General features: G+C 41.3%; 2 protein-coding genes and 1 non-coding gene across 6 annotated transcripts in view; 2 read left to right on the top strand and 1 right to left on the bottom strand.

Annotated features, from left to right (window-relative positions):
* acaa2 (acetyl-CoA acyltransferase 2) overlaps positions 1–11,956 on the bottom strand; it is a 61,749-nt gene extending 49,793 nt beyond the window's left edge. Inside the window, exon 1 of the mRNA XM_043719477.2 lies at positions 11,864–11,956. Coding sequence (XP_043575412.1) covers positions 11,864–11,879 — 16 coding nt within the window. The 5' untranslated portion in view covers positions 11,880–11,956. The remainder of the gene's footprint in view (positions 1–11,863) is intronic.
* A 362-nt stretch (positions 11,957–12,318) lies between these two features.
* LOC148152214 (uncharacterized) overlaps positions 12,319–22,639 on the top strand; it is a 34,454-nt gene continuing 24,133 nt past the window's right edge. The window contains exons 1-3 of one of the 4 annotated variants that reach the window (XR_015758166.1): positions 12,319–14,310; positions 19,166–19,294; positions 20,928–21,658. Coding sequence is in view for 3 of the 4 variants with exons in the window: in XM_087990712.1 (XP_087846838.1) it covers positions 14,170–14,535; positions 19,166–19,294; positions 20,928–20,945 (513 nt within the window). In the remaining variant the exon portion in view is untranslated. Of the gene's footprint in view, positions 14,536–19,165; positions 19,295–20,927; positions 21,659–22,639 lie in introns of those variants that run through there. The other 3 variants (XM_087990723.1, XM_087990712.1, XM_087990730.1) reach the window with 3 other exon arrangements.
* LOC122556044 (small Cajal body-specific RNA 18) lies at positions 12,767–12,853 on the top strand. Its single transcript, XR_006313445.1, has one exon.

Below are 22,639 nucleotides of genomic sequence, written 5' to 3'. Positions count from 1 at the left end.
TGGTGATCACTTTTACTGATAATATCACAGACAGTTGCATCTGCAGCAAGCAGATTGGTTAGGAAGAGGTCAGATATGTTTCTCCCTCTCATTGTTGCATCCTTTCCATCTGCTGGCTGCAGTTGCATCTGTCCATCACAGTTTTCCCGATTCCAGTTTCATCATCTCCATTGAACATATTCTTTACTAGTTTCAAAGATTTATTGTATACAAGCTATTCCACATTGCATTTTACATGATCTTTTGATATTTCCTTATTTGCACTTAAAACAAATTAGAGACAGCAAATATAAATATTAAAACAAGTGAATGGTGAGAACAAGCATTTGTGTTCTGTGCTAAAAAAGATTTTTTTAAAATATATGAAATCTATCACATATGGACTATTGATAGCCCTAACTAGAAAATTCTTCTTACAATCTTAAAGGAAAAAGAACCAACAGTGCTTGGATCTTCGCTGTTCGTGATCTACAAAAATGATTTGGAGGAAAACGTAGCTGGTCTAATTAGTAAGTTTGCAAATGATAGATTGGTGGAGTTATGGTTAGTGAGGAGGAGTGTCAGAGGATACAGCAAGATGTCGATCAGTTGGGGGCATGGGAAGCAAAATGGCAGATAGAGTTTAATGCGGATAAATATGAGGTGATGCGTTTTGGAAGGTCAAGTACAGGTGAAATGGAGGCGTAGTGCACAATGAAGAAGTACCTCAAAGTACAACGGGAACTTGATCAGATGGGCCAATGGGCTGAGCAGTGGCAGATGGAATTTAACTTAGATAAACATGAGGTGCTGCATTTTGGAAAGGCAAATCAGACCAGGACTTATACATTAAATGGTAAGGTCCTGAGGGTGCTGCTGAACAAAGAGATCTTGAAGTGCAGGTTCATAGTTCCTTTAAAGTGGAGTCACAGGTAGATAGGATAATGAAGGCAGCATTTGGTATGCTTTCCTTTATTGGACAGAGCATTGAGTATAGGAATTGGGAGATCATGTTGCGGCTGTACAGGACATTAGTTAGGCCACTGTTGGAATAGTGTGCAGTTCTGGTCTCCCTCCTATAGGAAAGATGTTATAAAACTTGAAAGGGTTCAGGAAAGATTTACAAGGATGTTGCCAGGGTTGGAGGATTTGAGCTACAGGGAGAGGCTGAATAGGCTGGGGCTGTTTTCCCTGGAGGAGGCTGAGGGGTGACCTTATAGAGGTTTATAAAATCTTGAAGGGCATGGACAGGATAAATAGACAAGCTATTTTTCTCTGGAGTGGGGGAGTCTAGAATTAAACAGCATAGGTTTAGGGTGAGAGGGGAAAAATTAAAAAGGGACCCAAGGGGCAATGTTTTCACGCAGAGAGTAGTGCATGTATGAAATGAGCTGCCAGAGGAAGTGGTGGAGGCTAGTACAATTACAACATTTAAAAGGTACCTGGATGGGTATATGAATAAGAAGGGTTTAGAGGGATATGGGCCAAGTGCTGGCAAACGGGATTAGATTAGGTTAGGATATCTGGGTGGCATGCACGAGTTGGACCAAAGGGTCTGTTTCTGTACTGTACATTTCTATGACTCTATGAATGGCAGAACCCTGACGGGTATTGATATACAAAGGGATCTGGGTGTGCAGGTCCACAGATTACTGAAGTTGGCAGCACAGGTACATAAGGTAGTAAAAAAGGCTTATGGTATGCTTATCTTCATTGGAAGAGGCATTAAGTATAACGATAGACAAGTTGCGCTGCAGTCTTACATAATATTGTTCGGCGACACTTGGAATATCGCATACAGTTCTAGCCACCACACGATTAGAAGAATGTGGATACTTTGGAGAGGGTACACAAAAGGTTTACCAGGATGTTGCCTGGTATGGAGGATTTTAGTTCTGAGGAAAGTTTGGATAGACTGGATTTGTTTTCACTGGAATGCAGGAGGTTGAGGGGCAACCTAGTAGAAGTGTATAAGATTGTGAATAGCACGGAAAGTAGGAGGGTTTTTCTCAGGGTGCAGGGGTCAATTACTAGCGGACACAGGTTCAAGGTGCGAGGGGGGAAAATTTAAAAGATGTGCGTGACACGTTTTTCACACAAAGCGTGGTGAGTGCCTGGAACATGTTGTCAAAGGAGGCAGTGAAAGCAGACACAACAGCAACATTCAAGAATCACTTGAACAAATATATGAATAGGAAGGGAATAGTGGTATATGGATCTTGTAAGTGAAAACAGTTTTAGTATAGAAGAGCAAAATGTGGTGCACTGGTTTGGAGGACCGAAGAGCCTGTTCCTGTGCTGTATTGCTCTTTGTTCTGTGTCTCCAGAGCATTAGCCTGGACCTCAGCATTATTAGTTCAGTGACATTACCACTATGTCACCACCTTGCCTTCTGGATGACTGATCTAAAATGGGTTAGCATACCTATATATTTTTTGTGACATTTCACTTGCTATTTTCTTCGTGGAATCTTACTATTTCAGCTAATATTAACTGTTTTGAATGACGTATTTAAATTTTTAGCACAGTAATAAGAACTTCCCATTTCTGGCATCAGTCATTTCCTCCAGTGCCCTAAAGCTCCAGTGGATGTTTGTAAAATCAAGAGTTCAAGTAAAGTGATCATGTGTTAAAGACAAAAACTAAGTTAAAGGGTGAACTGTCTCCAGTATTTGGAATACTACTTACAACATCATATACTTTTTCTTTCCAGTGTACATTCAATAGCTGATTCTCCCTCAAAGTGTAGGACTAACTCAAATGAATTTATTTTACCCTGTTTCACTCCTGATGGCCTCTTCCAACACTGTACATTCGATAGCAACTGTTGTTATTAAAAAGACCTTTGCAATAGCAGCAGTCTCGACCATTCCTTACCCACGGGAACAACAGTCAGTAGCTCCTCCCCTTCTCACACTGAACATGTTGGCAACTTGTGAAATCCCCCATACTCTTGAAAAAAATTGCAAACGTAGACAAATATCTGACCTCAGGACTGTGGACCTACATTTGACAGCAATAATGGATCTAAAGTTGTTGACTGGCTCACTTTTTATCAGTGGGGTTGGTGAGGAAGTAAAACAAACAAACCATTGAACTTTGCTTTATGAAAGAAAGCTTAAAAATGACTTAATCCAGTTGATATTTCAAAAAGGCCAAATTTTACTTCAGAGAAGCCATTGCAAAAAATTATTCATACATTCAGTATTTAAAACAACCTGTGAAAGAGATTATCCCTTCTGATAAGCATGTGAAAAATGATAATCACCAATGTAAAGCAAAGTTGCAAACTATGCTAATTTGTGAACAGAAGCCAGGCAATAAATCACAACACTGAAAATGCCAGTTCTGAGGAAGAGTCACCGGACGTCTCTTCACAAATGCTGCCAGACCTGCTGAGCTTTTCAGCAACTTCTATTTTTGTTGCTGAAAATGCTATTGTTGTCTCAGCTATTTTACAAGGCTTTGGAGAAACATTTGCCCAATATAAATGTTTCTACACTAGCTGGAGATTGAAGCAAACCTGGAACTTGCTGATCTTTCCCAAATGATTAACCAATTCTTTTCTGTACATGGTAATTTTTTCTGTTTCTGATTAAAACACATGAAAGATAATGATTAACCAATTCTTTTCTGTAAATGGTAATTTTTTCTGTTTCTGATTAAAACACATGAAAGATAATGATTCCCACACTGGGAGATTGGAAAGGCTGAAGGGGGATATGTTTGAGATAAGTAAAGTTATAGGCAGCATAGACAGGATAAATAGGAATGACCTTTTCATCTTTTGGAGGGATTAATGATGAGGGGACACAGATTTAAGGTAAGAGGCAAGGGAGAGACATTTATTAGCTTTCACGCAGGCAGTGGTGGGACCTGGAAATCACTGCCTGCATGAGTGATAAGAGGCAGAAACCGTCAATATTTAGGAAGTATTCACAAGTGTTCTTGCAATGCTGAGGCATGCAAGGTTATCGAGGTTTGTGTAAAGATTTGTAGCTCATGTGCTGGTTGCAGTTGGTGTGGGTATGTTTGCCAAGCTGGGAAGACATTTCATGCTTTTCTAGGTAACATCCTCAGTGCAGTGTAGCCTCCTGTGAGGAGCTGCTATACTGAGTTGATTGGAATTTAGTTGGTTTTGTTCCCGCTGCTTCCAGTTGCAGTTTCCAGTTGCAGTGGTCAAAATCAAATAAATTCCAACTGACATGGTACAGCAGCGCTTCACAGGAGGCCCAGCACTGAGGATATCACCTAGAAAGGGGACGAAACATTTGCAAGCCAATTTCCCAACTCGACCAACGTACCCACAACAACTGCATGCAAGGTTATGAAGCAAATGCTGGAAAATGGGATTAGAATATCCAGGCACTCATTTCTAATGGGCGCAGATTTGATAGGCCAAAGGGCCAGTTTTTTTTGCGCTGTACAGCTCTATGATTTTATGACATTGACCACCCTCCCCCAACTCTGGCGACTATTTCTAAATTGTTCGACGGCTTATTACTCATCCAGTAGTCAACATAAGATAATCACCTCTAACTAAATATTGATGTTCCAAATAAAGTTCATTGGACTCAGCACGTCAACTCTATTTCCCTCTCTAAAAATGTTGCCAGACTTGCTGAATTTCTCTAGCACTGTTTTTATTTTAGATTCCCAATATCTGCAGTATTTTAGTTTTAAATATTAAGATATTCGTGGGCGGCACGGTGGCACAGTGGTTAGCACTACTGCCTCACAGCGCCGGAGACCCGGGTTCAATTCCTGCCTCAGGCGACTGACGGTGTGGAGTTTGCACGTTCTCCCCGTATCTGCGTGGGTTTCCTCCGGGTGCTCCGGTTTCCTCCCACAGTCCAAAGATGTGCAGGTCAGGTGAATTGGCCATGCTAAATTGCCCGTAGTGTTAGGTAGGGTGTAAATGTAGGGGTATGGGTGGGTTGCGCTTTGGCGGGGCGGTGTGGACTTGTTGGGCTGTAGGGCCTGTTTACACACTGTAAGTAATCTAATCTAAAAAGACTGAAACCATTGCAACAAACACCTTTTGTCACTAACTTGATCCTGCTCCTTAACAGCTATTTGCTGCTGAATCAGATCATTCATAACTATACTATTATATCTGATCCCACAATGAGTTTCCAAGCATATATCCCATGCCAAGACTGTGTATTTCCACCTTATAACATTACCTCACCTCAGTTCATCTACTGCTAATACCTTCATCCGTTCCTTACTTCTAGACTTGACTTTTCCAACACACACCTGACCAGCTTTCCATTATCTACCCTCCAAAAACTAAAGTCTATCTACATCCTAATTTGCCATGTTACCATGTCCCATTATCTATTGCTCCTGAACTTCACTGATGTCCAAGCTGAGCAAAGCTGTAATTTAAAATTTTTATTCCTCATTTTTAGGACCTTAGTGGCCCTTCCTTACCTGTGCAGTTTCCTCTACTTCGACAACACTCCCAGACATCTGCACGTCCCCTTTTTGCTCACTGATTTTAATTGCTCAACTAATGTCAACCATGCCGTTGGTTGTTGAAGCCACGATTCCCAATTTTCTCTGTAAATTTCTTGTCTCTACCTTTTGTTTCTTCTTCAAGATGCTGTTTAAAACCTTTGGTTGTCTGCCCTAATGTCTCATTTTGTGAATCAGTGTTGAATTTTGTTTAATGGTGCTTACGTATCTGGTATACATTTATATAATGTTTTTAATGTTATCTCATTTGCATTTATGAAGTATAATAACAAACAAAATTAGAGACCATCAATACAAGATAGTTACCAAAGAAAATAGACAATTCTCAAGAAACTTGTTTAATCAGTGGGCAGTGAGAATTAGAGTAGTTGGGTTGAAAACATGCATTTAAGAGAAAGTTAGAAAAGAGAATAGAAGGGCATGCTGATAAGAGTCAGATAAGGAAGGATGGGATAAAGCTTGAGTAGGCACAAACGCCAGCATGCCTGGATGGGTTGAATAGTTAATTTCTGTGCTGTATGTAGTCCTGTAGCAATATCTTGTCATATCTCATCGGTAATGGACCAAGATAATGGACTTGAACGTGTGGTTGGGGAACTGGTGCAGGAACTGGTGCAGGAAGCAAGGATTCAAGTTCTTGGATCACTGGGGTATATTTTGTAGTAAACATAAATTCTACAAGAGAGACGGCTTGCACCTTAATAGGTTAGGGACCAGTATTCTGGCAGGCAGGTTTTCTACTGCAACACCGCTAGATTTAAACTAAGTAGCGGGGGGGAGGGGACAAGCTGGATGTTTAAAAAGGAAATTGAAGGGAAAGTTAGAACAAGAGAAGTCAAGAAAGACAACTGTATTAATGAGGCAGAAAACTCGGAAAGGCATCATGCTGTAAGGTTGAGTGAAATAAGGGTTGATGGGAAGGGTGAGAGCAGTAACAAATTAAAAATACTATACATGAATGCACGAAGCATTAGACATAAGATGGATGAGCTTGAGGCTCTTTTGGAAATTGGCAGATACAATATTGTGGGGATAACTGAGACGTGGCTTCAAGTGGACAGAGCCTGGGAAATGAATATTCAAGGATACACGTGCTATCGTAAGGACAGACTGACGGGCAGAGGGGGTGGGGTGGCCTTGTTAGTAAGGGATGATATTCAGTCCCTTGCGCGGGGGGACCTAGAGTCAGGAGATGTAGAGTCAGTGTGGATAGAGCTTTGAAATATCAAGGGTAAAAAGACCCTCTTGGGAGTCATCTACAGGACCCCAAACAGTAGTCTGGATGTCGGATGTAAGTTAAATCAGGAGCTAAAATTGGCCTGTCGTAAAGATGTTACTACAGTTGTTATGGGGGATTTTAACATGCAGGTAGACTGGGAGAATCAGGATGGTATTGGGCCACAAGAAAGAGACTTTGTGGAGTGCTTCAGAGATGAATTCTTAGAGCAGCTGGTGCTGGAGCCGACCAGGGAGAAGGCAATTCTGGATCTGGTATTGTGTAACGAACCAGAATTGGTCAGAGACCTCGAAGTGAAGGAGCCATTGGGAAGTGACCATAATACAATAAGCTTCAATCTGCAATTTGAGAGGGACAGGATACAGTCGGAAGTGACAGTACTTCTGTTGAATAAAAGGAATTATGGAGCTATGAGGGAGGAGCTGGCCAAAGTTCAATGGTGCAATACCTTAGCAGGGATGACCGTGGAGGAACAATGGCGGATATTTCTGTGTATAATGCAGAAGTTGCAGGATCAGTTCATTCCTAAAAGGAAGAAAGATCCCAGGAGGAGGCATGGGCGGCCGTGGCTGATGAGGGAAGTAAAGAAACATGTAAAGTTAAAAGAGAAAAAGTATAACATAGCTAAGATAAGTGGGAAAACTGAGGACTGGGAAGCTTTTAAAGAGCAACAGAGGATTACTAAGAAGGAAATACGCAGAGGAAAAATGAGGTACGAAGGTAAACTGGCCAAGAATATTAAGGAGGATAGTAAAAGCTTTTTTAGGTATGTACAAGGCAAAAAAATGGGCCCTTGAAGACAGAAACAGGGGAATATATTACTAGGAACAAAGAAATGACAGAGGAATTAAATGGGTACTTCAGATCTGTGTTCACTTGGGAAGACACAAGCAATCTCCCTGAGGTAACAGTGGCTGAAGGACCTGAACTTAAGGGAATTTATATTTGCCAAGATTTGGTGTTGGAGAAGCTGTTAGGTCTGAAGGTTGATAAGTCTCCGGGGCCTGATGGTCTGCATCCCAGGGTACTGAAGGAGGTGGCTCGGGAAATCGTGGATGCGTTGGTGATTATTTTCCAGAGTTCAATAGATTCGGGGTCGGTTCCTGAGGATTGGAGGGTGGCAAATGTTATACCACTTTTTAAGAAAGGTGGGCAAGAGAAAGCAGGTAATTATAGACCAGTTAGTCTGACCTCCGTGGTGGGAAAGATGCTGGAGTCTATTATAAAGGATGAAATTACTGCACATCTGGATAGTAGTAACAGGATAGGTCAGAGTCAGCATGGATTTATGAAGGGGAAATCATGCTTGACTAATCTTCTTGAATTTTTTGAGGATGTAACTCTGAAGTTGGATGAGGGAAATCCAGTAGATGTAGTGTACCTGGACTTTCAGAAAGCTTTTGATAAAGTCCCACACAGGAGGTTAGTGAGTAAAATTAGGGTGCATGGTATTGGGGGCAAAGTACTAGATTGGATTGAAAATTGGTTGGCTAATAGGAAACAAAGGGTAGTGATAAACAGCTCCATTTCGGAATGGCAGGCAGTGACCAGTGGGGTACCGCAGGGATCCGTGCTGGGACCGCAGCTTTTTACAATATATGTTAATGATATAGAAGATGGTATCAGCAATAACATTAGCAAATTTGCTGATGATACAAAGCTGGGTGGCAGGGTGAAAAGTGATGAGGATGTTAGGAGATTACAGGGTGACCTGGACAAGTTAGGTGAGTGGGCAGATGCATGGCAGATGCAGTTTAATGTGGATAAATGTATGGTTATCCACTTTGGTAGCAAGAACAGGAAGGCAGACTACAACCTCAATGGAATCAATTTATGTAAAAGGGCAGTACAGAGAGATCTGGGTGTTCTTGTACACCAGTCAATGAAGGCAAGCATGCAGGTACAGCAGGTAGTGAAGAAGGCTAATAGCATGCTGGCCTTCATAACAAGAGGAATTGAGTATAGAAGCAAAGAGGTGCTTCTGCAGCTGTACAGGGCCCTGGTGAGACCACACCTGGAGTACTGTGTGCAGTTCTGGTCTCCAAATTTGAGAAAAGACATTCTGGCTATTGAGGGAGTGCAGCGTAGGTTCACGAGGTCAATTCCTGGAATGGCAGGATTACCTTACACTGAAAGACTGAAGCGACTGGGCTTGTATACCCTAGAGTTTCGAAGATTGAGAGGGGATGTGATTGAGACATATAAGATTATGAAAGGATTGGGCACTCTGGCAGTAGGAAACATATTTCCACTGATGGGCGAGTGCCGAACCAGAGGACACAGCTTAAAAATACGGGGTAGACCATTTAGGACAGAGCTCAGGAGAAACTTCTTCACCCAGAGAGTGGTGGCTGTGTGGAATGCTCTGCCACAGGGGGCAGTAGAGGCCCACTCTCTGGATTCATTTAAGAAGGAGTTGGATAGAGCTCTCAAAGATAGTGGAATCAAGGGTTATGGAGATAAGGCAGGAACAGGATACTGATTAGGAATGATCAGCCATGATTATATTGAATGGCGGTGCAGGCTCGAAGAGCTGAATGGCCTACTCCTGCACCTATTGTCTATTGTCTGTTATCTATTGTCTATTGGTATTTGGGAAACCAATTTGTCTGCCACATTTCCCTGTGCTGAGAAATTTCCACAGCAAATTGCTGGCTATGAAGTACTTTACGATCATACAAGATACTTTAGAAATACAAATTTATTTTCTTCCAAATGTTTTCTTTAAAATCCAGAACTGAACAACTCAAATTTCAAATGGGGTAAAATTCCTGTTAAATGCTCCCACAAGCCTGCAATAAATATAGGCAGAACATCTCCAGTTGCCCTTGAGAAGGCTGTAGTGAGCCACCTTCTTGAACCACTGCATATATAATATGTCGCTGTATACAGAATTCCAAATTGGAGGAAACAACAACTGGAAGGTTGAACACACTGGTGCAAGAAATCAAAATATGAACATTTTCTGTTACTAATGGATACATCAATCTCAGAGTTCCACTTTTAAAATTGGAACATATTTTGACAATCTCTTTTTAAAACAAATCATAGCTACTATTATTAGATTTAAAGTTCTGTCTTTCTCGCTCCTCAGAATTACAAATCTACACTCTCCAAGTTTGCCAACAATTTGGGAAATATTAACAGCATATAAATCACTAATTAAAAATAATGCCCGGTTCATTGCTTCTGGAAGATCTCTACTATAAAGGGGAAACCCAAATAAAATGAATTTAAAAAAAGAAATTGATTGAAAAACAACTGATATTGTATAATCTAAATATTATTTCAGACAAATAGACTTATATGATTGGATCACAAGTGTCAATCATCTTTCACAAAAAACTCAGTTGGACGCATCAAATAAATGCAGTGGCTACAAGAGCAGATCAGAAGCTAGGAATACTGTGAGTAGCTCACCTCCTGACTCCTCAAAGTCTGTCCACCATCTACAAGTCGCAAATCAGGAGTGTGATGGAATACTCCTCATTTGCTTGGATGAATGCAGCCCCAACAACACGTTGGAAGCTTAACACCATCCAGGACAAGGTAGCCTGCTTCATTGGCACTACATCCACAAACATCTACTCCCTCCAACATCAACGCTCAGTGGCGGCAGTGTGTACGGTCTACAAGACGCACTGCACAAATTCAGCAAAGATTCTCAGGCAGCACCTTCCAAATCCATGACCACTTCCATCTAGAAGGGCACGGGCAACAGATATATGGGAACACCACCAACCTCAAATTCCCTTCCAAGCCACTTATCATCCTGATTTGGAAATATATCACCATTCCTTCACGGTCACTGGGTCAAAATCCTGGAATTCCCTTTCTAATAATATTGTGAGTCGATCCACAGCAAGTGGACTGCAGCGGTTCAAGAGCTCACCACCTCTTCTCAAGGACAACTACGGATGGGCAATAAATGCTAGCCAGCCAGTGACACCCACATCCCACAAAGGAATAAAAAAAACATGGTTGCAATTTGGAAAACATATAAAACTACGTTTATTTTAGAACAAGACAAAGTATTTGTAAGTGCAAGATTTCCAACAAAAAGTTCAATAAAAATAATAAATCTTCTTTTGATGGATCTGTTGTACCCTCAGCCAATGCATTCCCTCCACAGCTAACATCTCACTCACTTCCACCAAAACCAATCTTTTTGATTACCACCATCAGTAACCTTTCTTTTTCCACCTTTATGCCTCTTGAAATCAATTGTTTGTTAAAACAATCACAAATCTAATTCCCTAATCGTTTATGGCAGGCTGACACTAAAAGAAGTCTTGTGACATCAATGTCCATTCTGAAATACAAAATTACCCAAAATTACATTTCAGGATATAACCAAACCAATTCAGTGGCCAGTAGAAAAACATCAAAAAGTCAGTCAGTCAATCGTCAGTCATGTCCTGTACATATTTATTCATGTTAGTTGCTTAGTGAATAGCTTCTCTTTAAAAAGAAAGCCACTCTTTAAAAATGAACACAATTTCCTGATTAAATGGAACTACAATATATTTTTTCGATACTGCACACTCACAAAAAAACCAAAGAACTGCGAAAGCTGGAAATCAGAAACAAAAATAAAAAAAAGTTGTGAAAACGCAAAACGTCTGGCAGCATCTATGGAGAGAAAGCAGTGTTAACATGAGGGGTCCATGGACTCTTCTTCAGAACTAAGCGAAAGTGAGGACTGCAGATGCTGGAGAGTCGAGAGTGTGGTGTTGGAAAAGCCACAGCAGGTCAGGCAGCAGGAAAATCGACGTTTCGGGGAAAAGCCCTTCATCAGGAATGAGGTTTCAGAATTCCCATTCTCGCCTTTGCTTCAATGCCAGTCCACACAGTCCCATCTTAAAACTTCAAAAAGCTTTAAAAGCGACTCCTATCATCTCTTCAAACGTTAGCAGTTTGGATCGCAGCTCCGCTGAAGTTGACATACGCTCTCCACAAATGTACGAATGGAAGTTGTTTAAATGGAACAAAGTTCAAGGATGCAATTGGATTACACCGGGGGCGAATTTTATTCCATATTCAAAGTCAACACAATTGCTGCAAAGTGCCAGCATTTTATGATGTTTATAAGAATGGTTTTCTTTGTTTGTCACTCTACGATCCAAGCAGATAGACATAAACGTTGTTCTACTCAGACTGACTTACCTCTGAGAAGTGCCATGTTGTAGGACCTCCTCCACTCAATTCCCTTCACTGTCAAACACTGAGAGGAGCTTGCACTCAACAGCCAGCTCTCCATCCGCGGGACAACATTCAACACACAGAACAAAGATTCCACTTGACCCTTTCACACTTATCAAACTCCTAATCGCAGCACAAATTAAAACAGAGACCTTTCAAAACATAAAATCCTGTTGTATGATTTAATTGAATAAGTTAATTAAATTTCAGCTACGAGATGAAAAGCGAGTGACGAAACCACAGAACAGAATGGTAAAACACATACTCTGCCACCTTCATGGTCTACAGGACGCCCGTCCATTCAAAACACGTCAGGCTGATGATTGACATTTAAATGGACCGATAGTAACAGGAGATCCCGCTTAGTGGGCGGGATTATTAACAGAAATATGCGGCCCGTTGGCAGCTGGCCTTGCGCATGCGCAGAGATGGGTGCAGCGTGTTCGTTTGAGGCGCGCGGGAGGAGAAAGGCGGTTTAGAAGTTTGTTTTAAAAATAGAAAAGATAGAGGTTTGGTTGCGAGAAAGTCCTTTCTGAGCGAAGAGAGCTATAAACGGAGGCGGTTTAAGTCTTGGCCTGTTTGATTGACTGAGTGTGAAACCCTTCCCCAGATGAACCTGTCTATTTTCCTTATATGATCGGGCCCTTGTTTGAGGAGCTGGAGATGATTAAACAATTTTTTTGTAATGGGACCGTGTGTGTGGCTGTGTGCATCATTTTTGATTTAATCTTGGTTGTAGAGTTTACAGTAGGTTCAGAGGGTTTGTGGGGGTTGGGGTGAATAATCTTTAATTCGTTTTCCTTTTGGCTGATTTAGTTAGAGGTCATTTTTTTGGGAAGGGTCTTTAACATATGTGTGTGTAAAAAGCGGTCGATGATGACTAGCCCACTGCGCAATCTGAGTTCCAGAATGAACTTTAATGATGGAATTGGAGCTGGAAAATGTCTGAGACCCGCATATGCACAATCGTATTGAGCTGAATGATGGATTTGCTTAGAGAGGCCATTGGGGTATATTCATGAAGGAAAACTGCAATTCAGTTAGCAAGTATTTCAGAGTCATTTAGCGTGACCCCTCAGTCCAACTAGACCGTGTTGACCATGTTCCCAAACTTAAGCACTAGTTCCATCTGCCTGGGTTTGGGTTGAGTGACCCTTCCTCAGAACAAAGATTCCACTTGACCCAAAACTCTAATTCTGATTTCTCTCCATAGATGCTGCCGGACTGGCTGAGTTTTCCCAGCAATTTCTATTTTTGTCTCAGTGCTGCATATGTTATGTGTACGTGTTAAATATGTTCACATTTTTCCTCTATATTTTGGGTGAGGACTGATGTTGTATTTGGTTCTGATACCCCTTAAGTCAAATTGCCCAGTGACAGTGGTAGAAAATGGGAAAATTGGAATTGTCAATGCACTGTGTAAAGTTCACGGACATTTGGAACTGAACCCAGTTTAATAGAGTCATAGAGGTGTACAGCATGGAAACAGACCCTTCGATTCCAACCCATCCATGCCGATCAGATATCCCAACCCAATTTAGTCCCACCTGCCAACACCCGGTCCATATCCCTCCAAACCCTTCCTATTCATATACCCATCCAAATGCCTCTTAAATATTGCAATTGTATCAGCTTCCACCACTTCCTCTGGCAGCTCATTCCATACACGTACCACCCTCTGTGGAAAAAGTTGCCCGTAGGTCTCTTTTATATCTTTCCCTTCTCACCCTAAACATATAGAATCCATCGTTAAGGATGAGGTTTCTAAATTCTTGGAAGAGCAGGGTTGGATTAGAACAAGTCAACATGGATGTAGTAAGGGGAGGTCGTGCCTGACAAACCTGTTGGAGTTCTTTGAAGAGGTGACAAGTAGGTTAGACTGGGGAAACCCAGTGGATGTGGTGTACCTAGACTTCCAAAAAGCCTTAGATAAGGTGCCACACGGGAGGCTGCTGAGCAAGGTGAGGGCCCATGGTGTTCAAGGTGAGCTACTGGTATGGATTGAGGATTGGCTGTCTGACAGAAGGGAGAGTTGGGATAAAAGGTTCTTTTTCAGAATGGCAGCCGGTGACCAGCAGTGTCCCGCAGGGTTCAGTGTTGGGGCCGCAGCTGTTCACATTATATATTAATGATCTGGATGAAGGGACTGGGGGCATTCTAGTGAAGTTTGTCGATGATACAAAGTTAGGTGGACAGGCAGGTAGTACTGAGGAAGTGGGGCGCTGCAGAAGGATCTAGACAGTTTGGAAGAGTGGTCCAGGAAATGGCAGATGGAATTCAATGTGAGCAAATGCGAGGTCTTGCACTTTGGAAAAAAGAATACAAGCATGGACTACTTTCTAAACGGTGAGAAAATTCGTAAAGCCAAAGTACAGAGGGATCTGGGAGTGCTAGTTGAGGATTCTCTAAAGGTAAACATGCAGGTTGAGTCCGTGATTAAGAAAGCGAATGCAATGTTGTCAATTATCTCAAGAGGGTTGGAATATAAAAGCACCATTGTGCTACTGAGATGTTATAAAGCTCTGGTTCGGTCCCATTTGGAGTACTGTGTCCAGTTTTGGTCCCCACACCTCAGGAAGGACATACTGGCATTGGAGCGTGTCCAACAGAGATTCACACAGTTGATCCCTGGAATGGTAGGTCTAACATATGAGAAAGGCTGAGGATCCTGGGATTGTATTCTTTGGAGTTTAGAAGATTAAGGGGAGATCTAATAGAAACTTACAAGATAATACATGGCTTGGAGAGGGTGGACGCTAGGAAATTGTTTCCGTTAGGCGAGGAGACTCGGACCCGTGGGCACAGCCTTAGAATTAGAGGGGGTAAATTCAGAACAGAAATGCGGAGACATTTCTTCAGCCAGAGAGTGATGGGCATGTGAAATTCATTGCCGCAGAGTGCAGTGCAGGCTGGGACGCTAAATGTCTTCAGGGCAGAAATTGATAAATTCTTGATGTCACAAGGAATTAAGGGCAACGGGGAGAATGCGGGTAAGTGGAGTTGAAATGCCCATCAGCCACGATTGAATGGCGGAGTGGACTCGATGGGCCGAATGGCCTTACTTCCGCTCCTATGTCTTATGGTCTTATATGCCCTCTAGGTCTGGACTCCCTGACCCCAGGGAAAATACATTGCCTATTTACCCTATCCATGCCCTTCATAATTTTGTAAACCTCTTTAAGGATTTTGTAAACCCCTTAAGTCGATGTCTTTTGCATGGAAGAGACTTCTTTTGGAGCTGGCGATTCATATTCCCCATGTGTTGGCTTTCTTTTACCCTCAACCAGTTATGTCTGAATCTAGGCAGTCACAGCTTGCGATCTGCTTGACTGTAAGGGCCATCTCAATTGAATATCTACCCACTGCACTTTACAACAGATGATACAGGTTGTCAAGAATCAGCACTGAATCTTTTTTCCATCTCCTGTACGGGATGTAAAGGACAGTTGTAGCACTGTCATATGATAACTGTGGATAACTGATTGTCTAATGCAGATCAAACCTAGGCTTTGGCTGAGTACTATGCTTGATGTATTTTCCAACTGAGACATTAATGGAACTCATTAATTTTACAAATGATAAGTGTGTAATTTCCTTGGAATTGAATGCATATTGAAGTAATCATGATTATTTGATGATTCAGATGTTTATTTATTTTAAAAATGCCTACATGCTATTAAATTACCAACTATTTGGAGTTGAAGTTAATGTAAGAATTGTTCTGTAGCACATTCTTCCCTAACTGAATCAGTGCTTCACATACCATGAAGTCTGAGTTCAGTGAGTAATAGATAAGGTAACTGGAATGTTGGTCTTTATTTCAAAGAGAATGTTGTATAAAAGTGGAGAGGTTTTGCTAAAACAATACAAGGCACTAGTCAGACTATAGCTGGAATGCTGTGAACAGTTTTAAGCCCCTTATCTAAGGAAGGATGTACCAGCATTGGAGGCAGTCCACCGAAAGTTCACTAGGCTAACAGTTATGGAGTGACTGTCTTTTTAGGAGAGATTGAGTTGGCCTGAACTTGTTAGATTAGAGAAGAATGAGAGGTGTCTTTATTGAAACATACAAGATTCTTGGGGGTCTTGACAAGGTAGATATGGAAGGATTGCTTCCCTTTGTGGGAGAGCCATAGAGGCGTACAGCATGGAAACAGACTCTTCAGTCCAACTTGTCCATGCCGACTAGATATTTTTAATTAATCTAGTCCAATTTGCCAGCACTTGGCAATATCCCTGTAAACCCTTCCTGTTTACATTCCCATCCAGATGCCTTTTAAATGTTGTAATTGTACCAGCCTCCACCAATTCCTCTGACAGCTCATTCCAAATACGCACCACAGTATGAAAAGGTTGCCTTTCAAGTCCCTTTTAAATCTTTCCCCCCTCACCCTAAACATATGCCCTCTAGTTCTGGACTCCCCCATCACAGGGAAATGACCTTGTTTATTTACCCTATTCACACCCCTCATGATTTTTAAAATCTCAATGTGGTCACCCTTCAGCCTCCAACACTCCAGAGAAAACAGCCCCAGCCTATTCAGCCTCTCGCTACAGTTCAAACCCTTCAACCCTGGCAAAATACTTGTAAATCTTTTCTGAACACTTCCAAATTTCACAACATGCTTCCAATAGGATGACAGGATATAATTAAGGGAATCCGGAGTTATGGAAACTAGGAAACGAGTTCAGAATTATCCGATCATCCATGATCTCATTGATTAGCCTACTTCTTCTCTTACGTGTAATGGTCAATACCAATTTGTACAAGTGTCATATTATCTGTGAAATTTTAATCTCTGCACTATATATTAACTTCTAAATCATTGATGCATATCATGAAGAATAAATATCTTAAAGCCAACCCTCAGAACTCGACTACAAACGTTCTTCTAAGCTGAACAACAACTGCACATTACAACTTTGTTTATTGTCCCAATAAATTTCATAGCCATGCTGCTCATGTTTTTGTTCTACAAGTATTAACTTTGCTTATAGATCTGTTGTGTGGCATTTTATCAAATGTCTTTTTGAAGTCCATGTACACTACAACAACAGTTCCAAACCTCTGATACTTCAACAAAATGTCAGATTAGTTAGTTAAATGTGAATTGCACTTATCAAATCTGTGGCTTTTTGAAGCTAAACTGCATTTCCCTAAGTGATTATTAATTTTGTCCTGAGTTATTGTTTCTTTAATTCTCCAACACCAAGGTTAAGCTGATTGGCATGTAGTTTTTCAGCTTATCTTTATGAACAATGAGGCAACATTTGCACTTCTCCAGCACCAACTAACTGGAAGGAAGATTAAAAAATTATGGCCAATGCCACTGCTTCCTCAACTCACTCCTCAGTAAAATTGGATGCATCTCATCCTTCTGCCTTCAGTTGTGCACCACCTTGTCCTGCAAGAGAGAGAGAGAGAGAAAACAAAAAGTGTCAATGATTGTCATTCAATCTTTGAGGAGAAAGTGAGGTCTGCAGATGCTGGAGATCAGAGCTGAAAATGTGTTGCTGGAAAAGCGCAGCAGGTCAGGCAGCATCCAGGGAACAGGAGAATCGACGTTTCGGGCATAAGCCCTTCTTCAGGAATGAGGAAAGTGTGTCCAGCAGGCTAAGATAAAAGGTAGGGAGGAGAGACTTGGGGGAGGGCCGTCGGAAATGCGATAGGTGGAAAGAGGTCAAGGTGAGGGTGATAGGTCAGACTGGGGTGGGGCGGAGAGGTCAGGAAGAAGATTGCAGGTTAGGAAGGCTTATTTTGCAGTAAGGAAGAAGCAGTCTAGGAAGGGAATAAACCAACCATTGTAAGCTTTGAAAGTTAAGGACAGTGTTGAAAAGTGTGGCACTGAATGAGCACAGCAGGTCAGGCAGTATGTGAGGAGCTGTCCTGCTCCTGGGATGCTGCCTGACCTGCTGTCCTTTTCCAGTGCCGTACTTATCGACTCTGATCTCCAGTATCTACAGTCCTGACGTTCTCCTAATCGTTATAACCTTACTGCAAAGACTCTCCCAAGGATGCCTACCTTGAAGATGTTCCCCTCCTCCCTCCACAAGGATCTCAGTGAGTCTGTCTTTCACTGCACCCCCCAGGCCATCTCCTCTGCCCTGAAGCTCTTCAGCCATGTCCTGAAGTAGACCCGCTACTACAGCCACTTCTTCTTCCTCAGCACCTGCCTACACAACTGACATCCTGCATGGACTCAAGATTACGTTCAGACCGTCACAATTTGGACCTGATCAGGACAACCACTACCTGCAGCAAGTCCAAAAGGAAGGGCTTATGCCTGAAACATTGACTGACCTGCTCCTCTGATGTTGCCTGATCTGCTGTGCTTTTCCAGAATCACGCTTTTCAGTATCTGCAGTCCTCACTTTCTCCCAGAAATTAAGGACAGTGTCAAACTAATAAGAAGTTATTATTAATCCCAGTTTTGTGTGTGCAATATAGCCAGTACAAAAGAAGTGAAGATTTTGAAAGTTTTTCTTTAACAAAAAGGAAAAAGTCACAGCCTAGTAATTAAGAAAGGGTTATCTACAGTTTCAGCCGATGAGTTCAAAGTTAATTACTTCAAGCCCATCAAAATATTAAAAAATACTCTCTCTTGCTCTGGGAATTGAGTTGGACCAAGTCTTTTAGAGATACAGCACTAGATTTTTTAGAATTATAATAATGCTTGTAAGCTGTACCAGGTTGCACTGATTCCAATACAAGGCTTGAATTCTCTTATAAGAGAACAGTTCTTTTTTTCTTTGTTTATCTTCATTTTAGTCATCAAACACTTTGTTTTATGTTGCAAAAACAAAGACTACAACATTGCTTTTTATATTTTAGTAACAGGTAAATTGGCTAGTAAGGTTAGATCATATGGGATCTGGGGGAGCTAGCCATTTGGATACAAAATTGACTTGAAGATGGAAGACAGAGGGTGGCGATAGAGGGTTGCTTTTTAGACTGGAGGACTGTGACCGGTGGTGTACCACAAGGATTGGTGCTGGGTCCATAAACTTTTCATCATTTATATAAATGGCTTGGATGTAAATATAGGAGGTATGTTTAGTAAGTTTGCAGATGACACCAAAATTGTTGGTGGTAGTAGATAGTGAAGAAGGTTATCTCAGAGTACAATAGTACTGTAATCAGATGGGCTGAGGAGTGGCAGATGGAGATTAAGTAAACGTGAGGTCTTGCATTTTGGTAAGGCAAACCAGGGCAGGACTTGTACAGTTAATAGAATATCCTTTATTGTCACATGTATTCTAATACAGGATTACAGAAAAGTTTTGCAATGGATGCCTCCAGAACTGCTAAAAAGAGAGGGGAAAAAACCCAAAAAGAACCAGTGGAGCAGAGGAGCTCTGGGTGGAGTGTCCTACTCTGGCCATCTTGCCACAAAGGTAAGTTAATGGCAGGACCCTGGGGAGTGTTGCCGAAGAAAGGGACCTGGAGGTGCGCGTGCATAGTTTCTTGAAGGTGGGGTCACAGATAGATAGGGTGGTGAAGAAAGGATTTGGTATGTTTGCCTTCATTGGTCAGAACATTGAGTACAGGAGCTGGAATGTTATGTTGCAGCTGTACTGGACATCGGTGAGGCCACTTTTAGAATACTGTGTTCAGTTCTGGTTTCCCTTCTCTGGGAAGGATGTTGTTAAACATGAGAGGGCACACAAAAGATATACAACGATGTTGCCAGGACTGGAGGGTTTGAGCTGAGTGACTGAATAGGATGGGACTTTTCTCCCTGGAGTGTTGGAGGCTGAGGGGGTGACCTTATAGAAGTTTATAAAATGATGAGGGGCATAGACAGGGTGAATAGCCAAGATGTTTTTCTTAGAGTGGGGGAGTCCAAAACTAGAGCATGTAGATTTGTGAGAGGGATGGATATAAAAGGGACCTGAGGGGTAACTTTTTCACACAGATGGTAGTGTGTGTTGGAATGAACTGCCAGAGCAAGTGGTGGAGGCTGATACAATTACAACATTTAAAAGGCATCTGGATGGGTATATGAATAGGAATGGTTTAGAGAGATAAGGGCCAAATGGGACTAGGTTAAATTGAGATGTTTATGAGGCGGATGAGTCAGACCAAAGGGTCTGTTTCGTGCTTTATAACTCCATAACTTTATTTAAAAATTATAATTCATCCATCCAAGGTCCTCTCAGGGAACTGACTTGTCTCGTGCTAGCACCAATTGTGCATTACCTCATAACAATTTTGCCATTATATGTTAATGGTATGTTTTGCCTGACAAATAGGAGACACAGAATAGTGGCAGATCTGTTTTTCTGACTAGATTGAAGTATTAGGTATGAGACAAATCTTTGAGGTTGGGAAGATTTCCAGTCTTGACATCTCAGAAATCTGCTAGTTTGATGTATATTTCAACCTGTATGTTTCAACGTTTTCACACAAAATGAAAAAGAACCACAAACAAGCTGATTATCAATGGGGAACAGGCAGCAGAGTTGTGATTGGAGGAGCAGCGAACACCACAGCAACAAAGCTGCCACTTGCAGCTCCTCCAATCCAAGATTCTGTTTCTTCCACACATGGTGTTCCCCCTCTTCCAATCACAAGTTTCCAGCCACTAACTTTGCTCCTCCTCCTGAGACTGAACCTATTATTGGACAAACAGCAAGGGCATTAGGCTGGACTCAGCTCACTGGGTTCTTGGTTGATCTTTCATCTTTTTGCTGGAACAAAGGTTGGATATTTCTGTAAGATGATTTTTTGAAGGTAGCGAAAGATTAATGAAAAGACTTTGCAGAAGTACCAATAATGGGAGGATTGAATTTCCGGATTTAGTTCTGTCATCCACAAAGTAGCCACTGATTAATTGGAAATGGTTGAGTTTCCAAAAAAGATTCTGATAAACAGCTTCAAATAGAGTGAGTCTTGAGGATGGTGTGTAGGAGCTGAAAAAGCTCCATAACTTGTTGTCTGCATTCATGCAGCTAGTAGTTTGACAATTGTTATTTGCAATTCAGGCATTCAATGATAAAATAATTTTATATTTCCAAATCTTTTCAGATGGTTGAATACCATTAATGCTTTGGTTGTGAGGAATGATCATACACCTGGAACATAAGATCTACCAGTTTCTTTTGACCTTATGTATAATTTTGGTGTTTTCTGTTCTAAAAATTGTACCAAATAATAAGATTTCTATGAGAACCAAACTGTCCTGCACATTGGACAATACTTGCTATTTGACTTTTGCCGCTTCAGATCAGTAGCATAATTCTCAGAATGTGTCACTTTGAATGTTAACCAGCTCTTACTATCAGCTGTGAAATATTGCTAGTTGTTGACAGTACGGTATCATCTGATTTGCCCATGTGTCTCTTTTTCTATCCGTCCTGATTTGTTTGTAATCCAGTTTCCTACAAAAATTGTCATTTAGTAATCTTGAATCATCTCTGCAAATGACAGGACTACATCAAAACCATGCTCTCTTCAACCTTATCACAATTCATCTGTGTGTTTTTTTGGTGCTTTCAGGACATTTCAATTGCCAATTTGTCCTGCTGTTAAAACACATAAAATAAAGCAATAAAACAAGACAGTAATTTTGATTTTTCTTCTGACATTTCTTTCCAGCTTTCCAGGTAATGAAGTGTGAATCAAACAAGTTAACTCAATGCATCAACAATGACCATCTACTCAGCTACTTATTGCGTATAGTATTTGATAATTTGTGCCTATTTTGGCAATCTCTGTCCATATTGTATATTAAAAAGGTCAACTGATATATCAACAAAGACTTTGTGAGCATAGATGTTGATGATATATTTAAATTCTGTGATTGCAGTTTTTTGATACTGAAATTATCTACATTATCAGGAAGTTTCACAATATTTTAAAGCTCTAAATTGTGTCATCTCTCAATCTTTCTGTTATTAGATTAGATTACTTACAGTGTGAAAACGGGCCCTTCGGCCCAACAAGTCCACACTGACCCGATAATAAGGAAATTTCAGTTCAGTTTATTATATCAGTGCTATTGGGTGCAGCTGTTCATAATTGATATAAGATATTTGCTGAGAAAAGTCACATCTTGTTGAAGCTTTTCAGCTTGCACTCCTCAGAACAATTTGCAAGAAGTACCCAAGTGAAAGAAAAATAACATTTGTATGCATGTGATGACAGTGCTGATTGGTAGACACGTTGCCACAGATAATACACCAGTTAAGATGACTGACTGTTAACTGTCATGTTTAAATTTAACTAGGAGAAAGTGAGGAATGCAGATGCTGGAGATTAGAGTCAAAAAGTGTGGCACTGGAAAAGTACAGCAGAAATTTAAGTGAAGTAGGTTGATTGAGGTGTTACCCTGAGGAATGAACCAGAGATAGGACAATAGTGTGGCCAAAAAAAATTAACGAATTAATTGACTTTGCCCTTTTACTACTCTTACTTACAAAGGCATATAAAACCAAGGAAGTCAAGATAAACCATCACTGGTTAGTTCTCAGCTGAGGTGTGCCATCTGGGCATCGCACTTTACAAAGGATGTCAAATTTTAGGCAATCTACAGGGATGGTAGTAGAGGAGAAGGTATTCAGTTATTTGGAAAGATTAGAAAACCTGGCATTATTCTACTTAGAGACAAAATGTGGTGCTGGAAACGCACAGCAGGTCAGGCAGCATCTGAGGAGCAGGAGAGTCGACATTTCGGGCATAAGCCCTTCATCAGGAATGTGGGTGGGGGAACAAGGGGGCTGAGAGGAGGGGGTTGGGCT

This window comes from Chiloscyllium plagiosum, unplaced genomic scaffold (assembly GCF_037043375.1).
Source record: "Chiloscyllium plagiosum isolate Xiang-an unplaced genomic scaffold, Cpla_swu_hap1 HiC_scaffold_1, whole genome shotgun sequence".
Classification (NCBI taxonomy): Eukaryota; Metazoa; Chordata; class Chondrichthyes; order Orectolobiformes; family Hemiscylliidae; genus Chiloscyllium; species Chiloscyllium plagiosum.
This window is presented reverse-complemented; position numbering and strand designations above follow the sequence as displayed.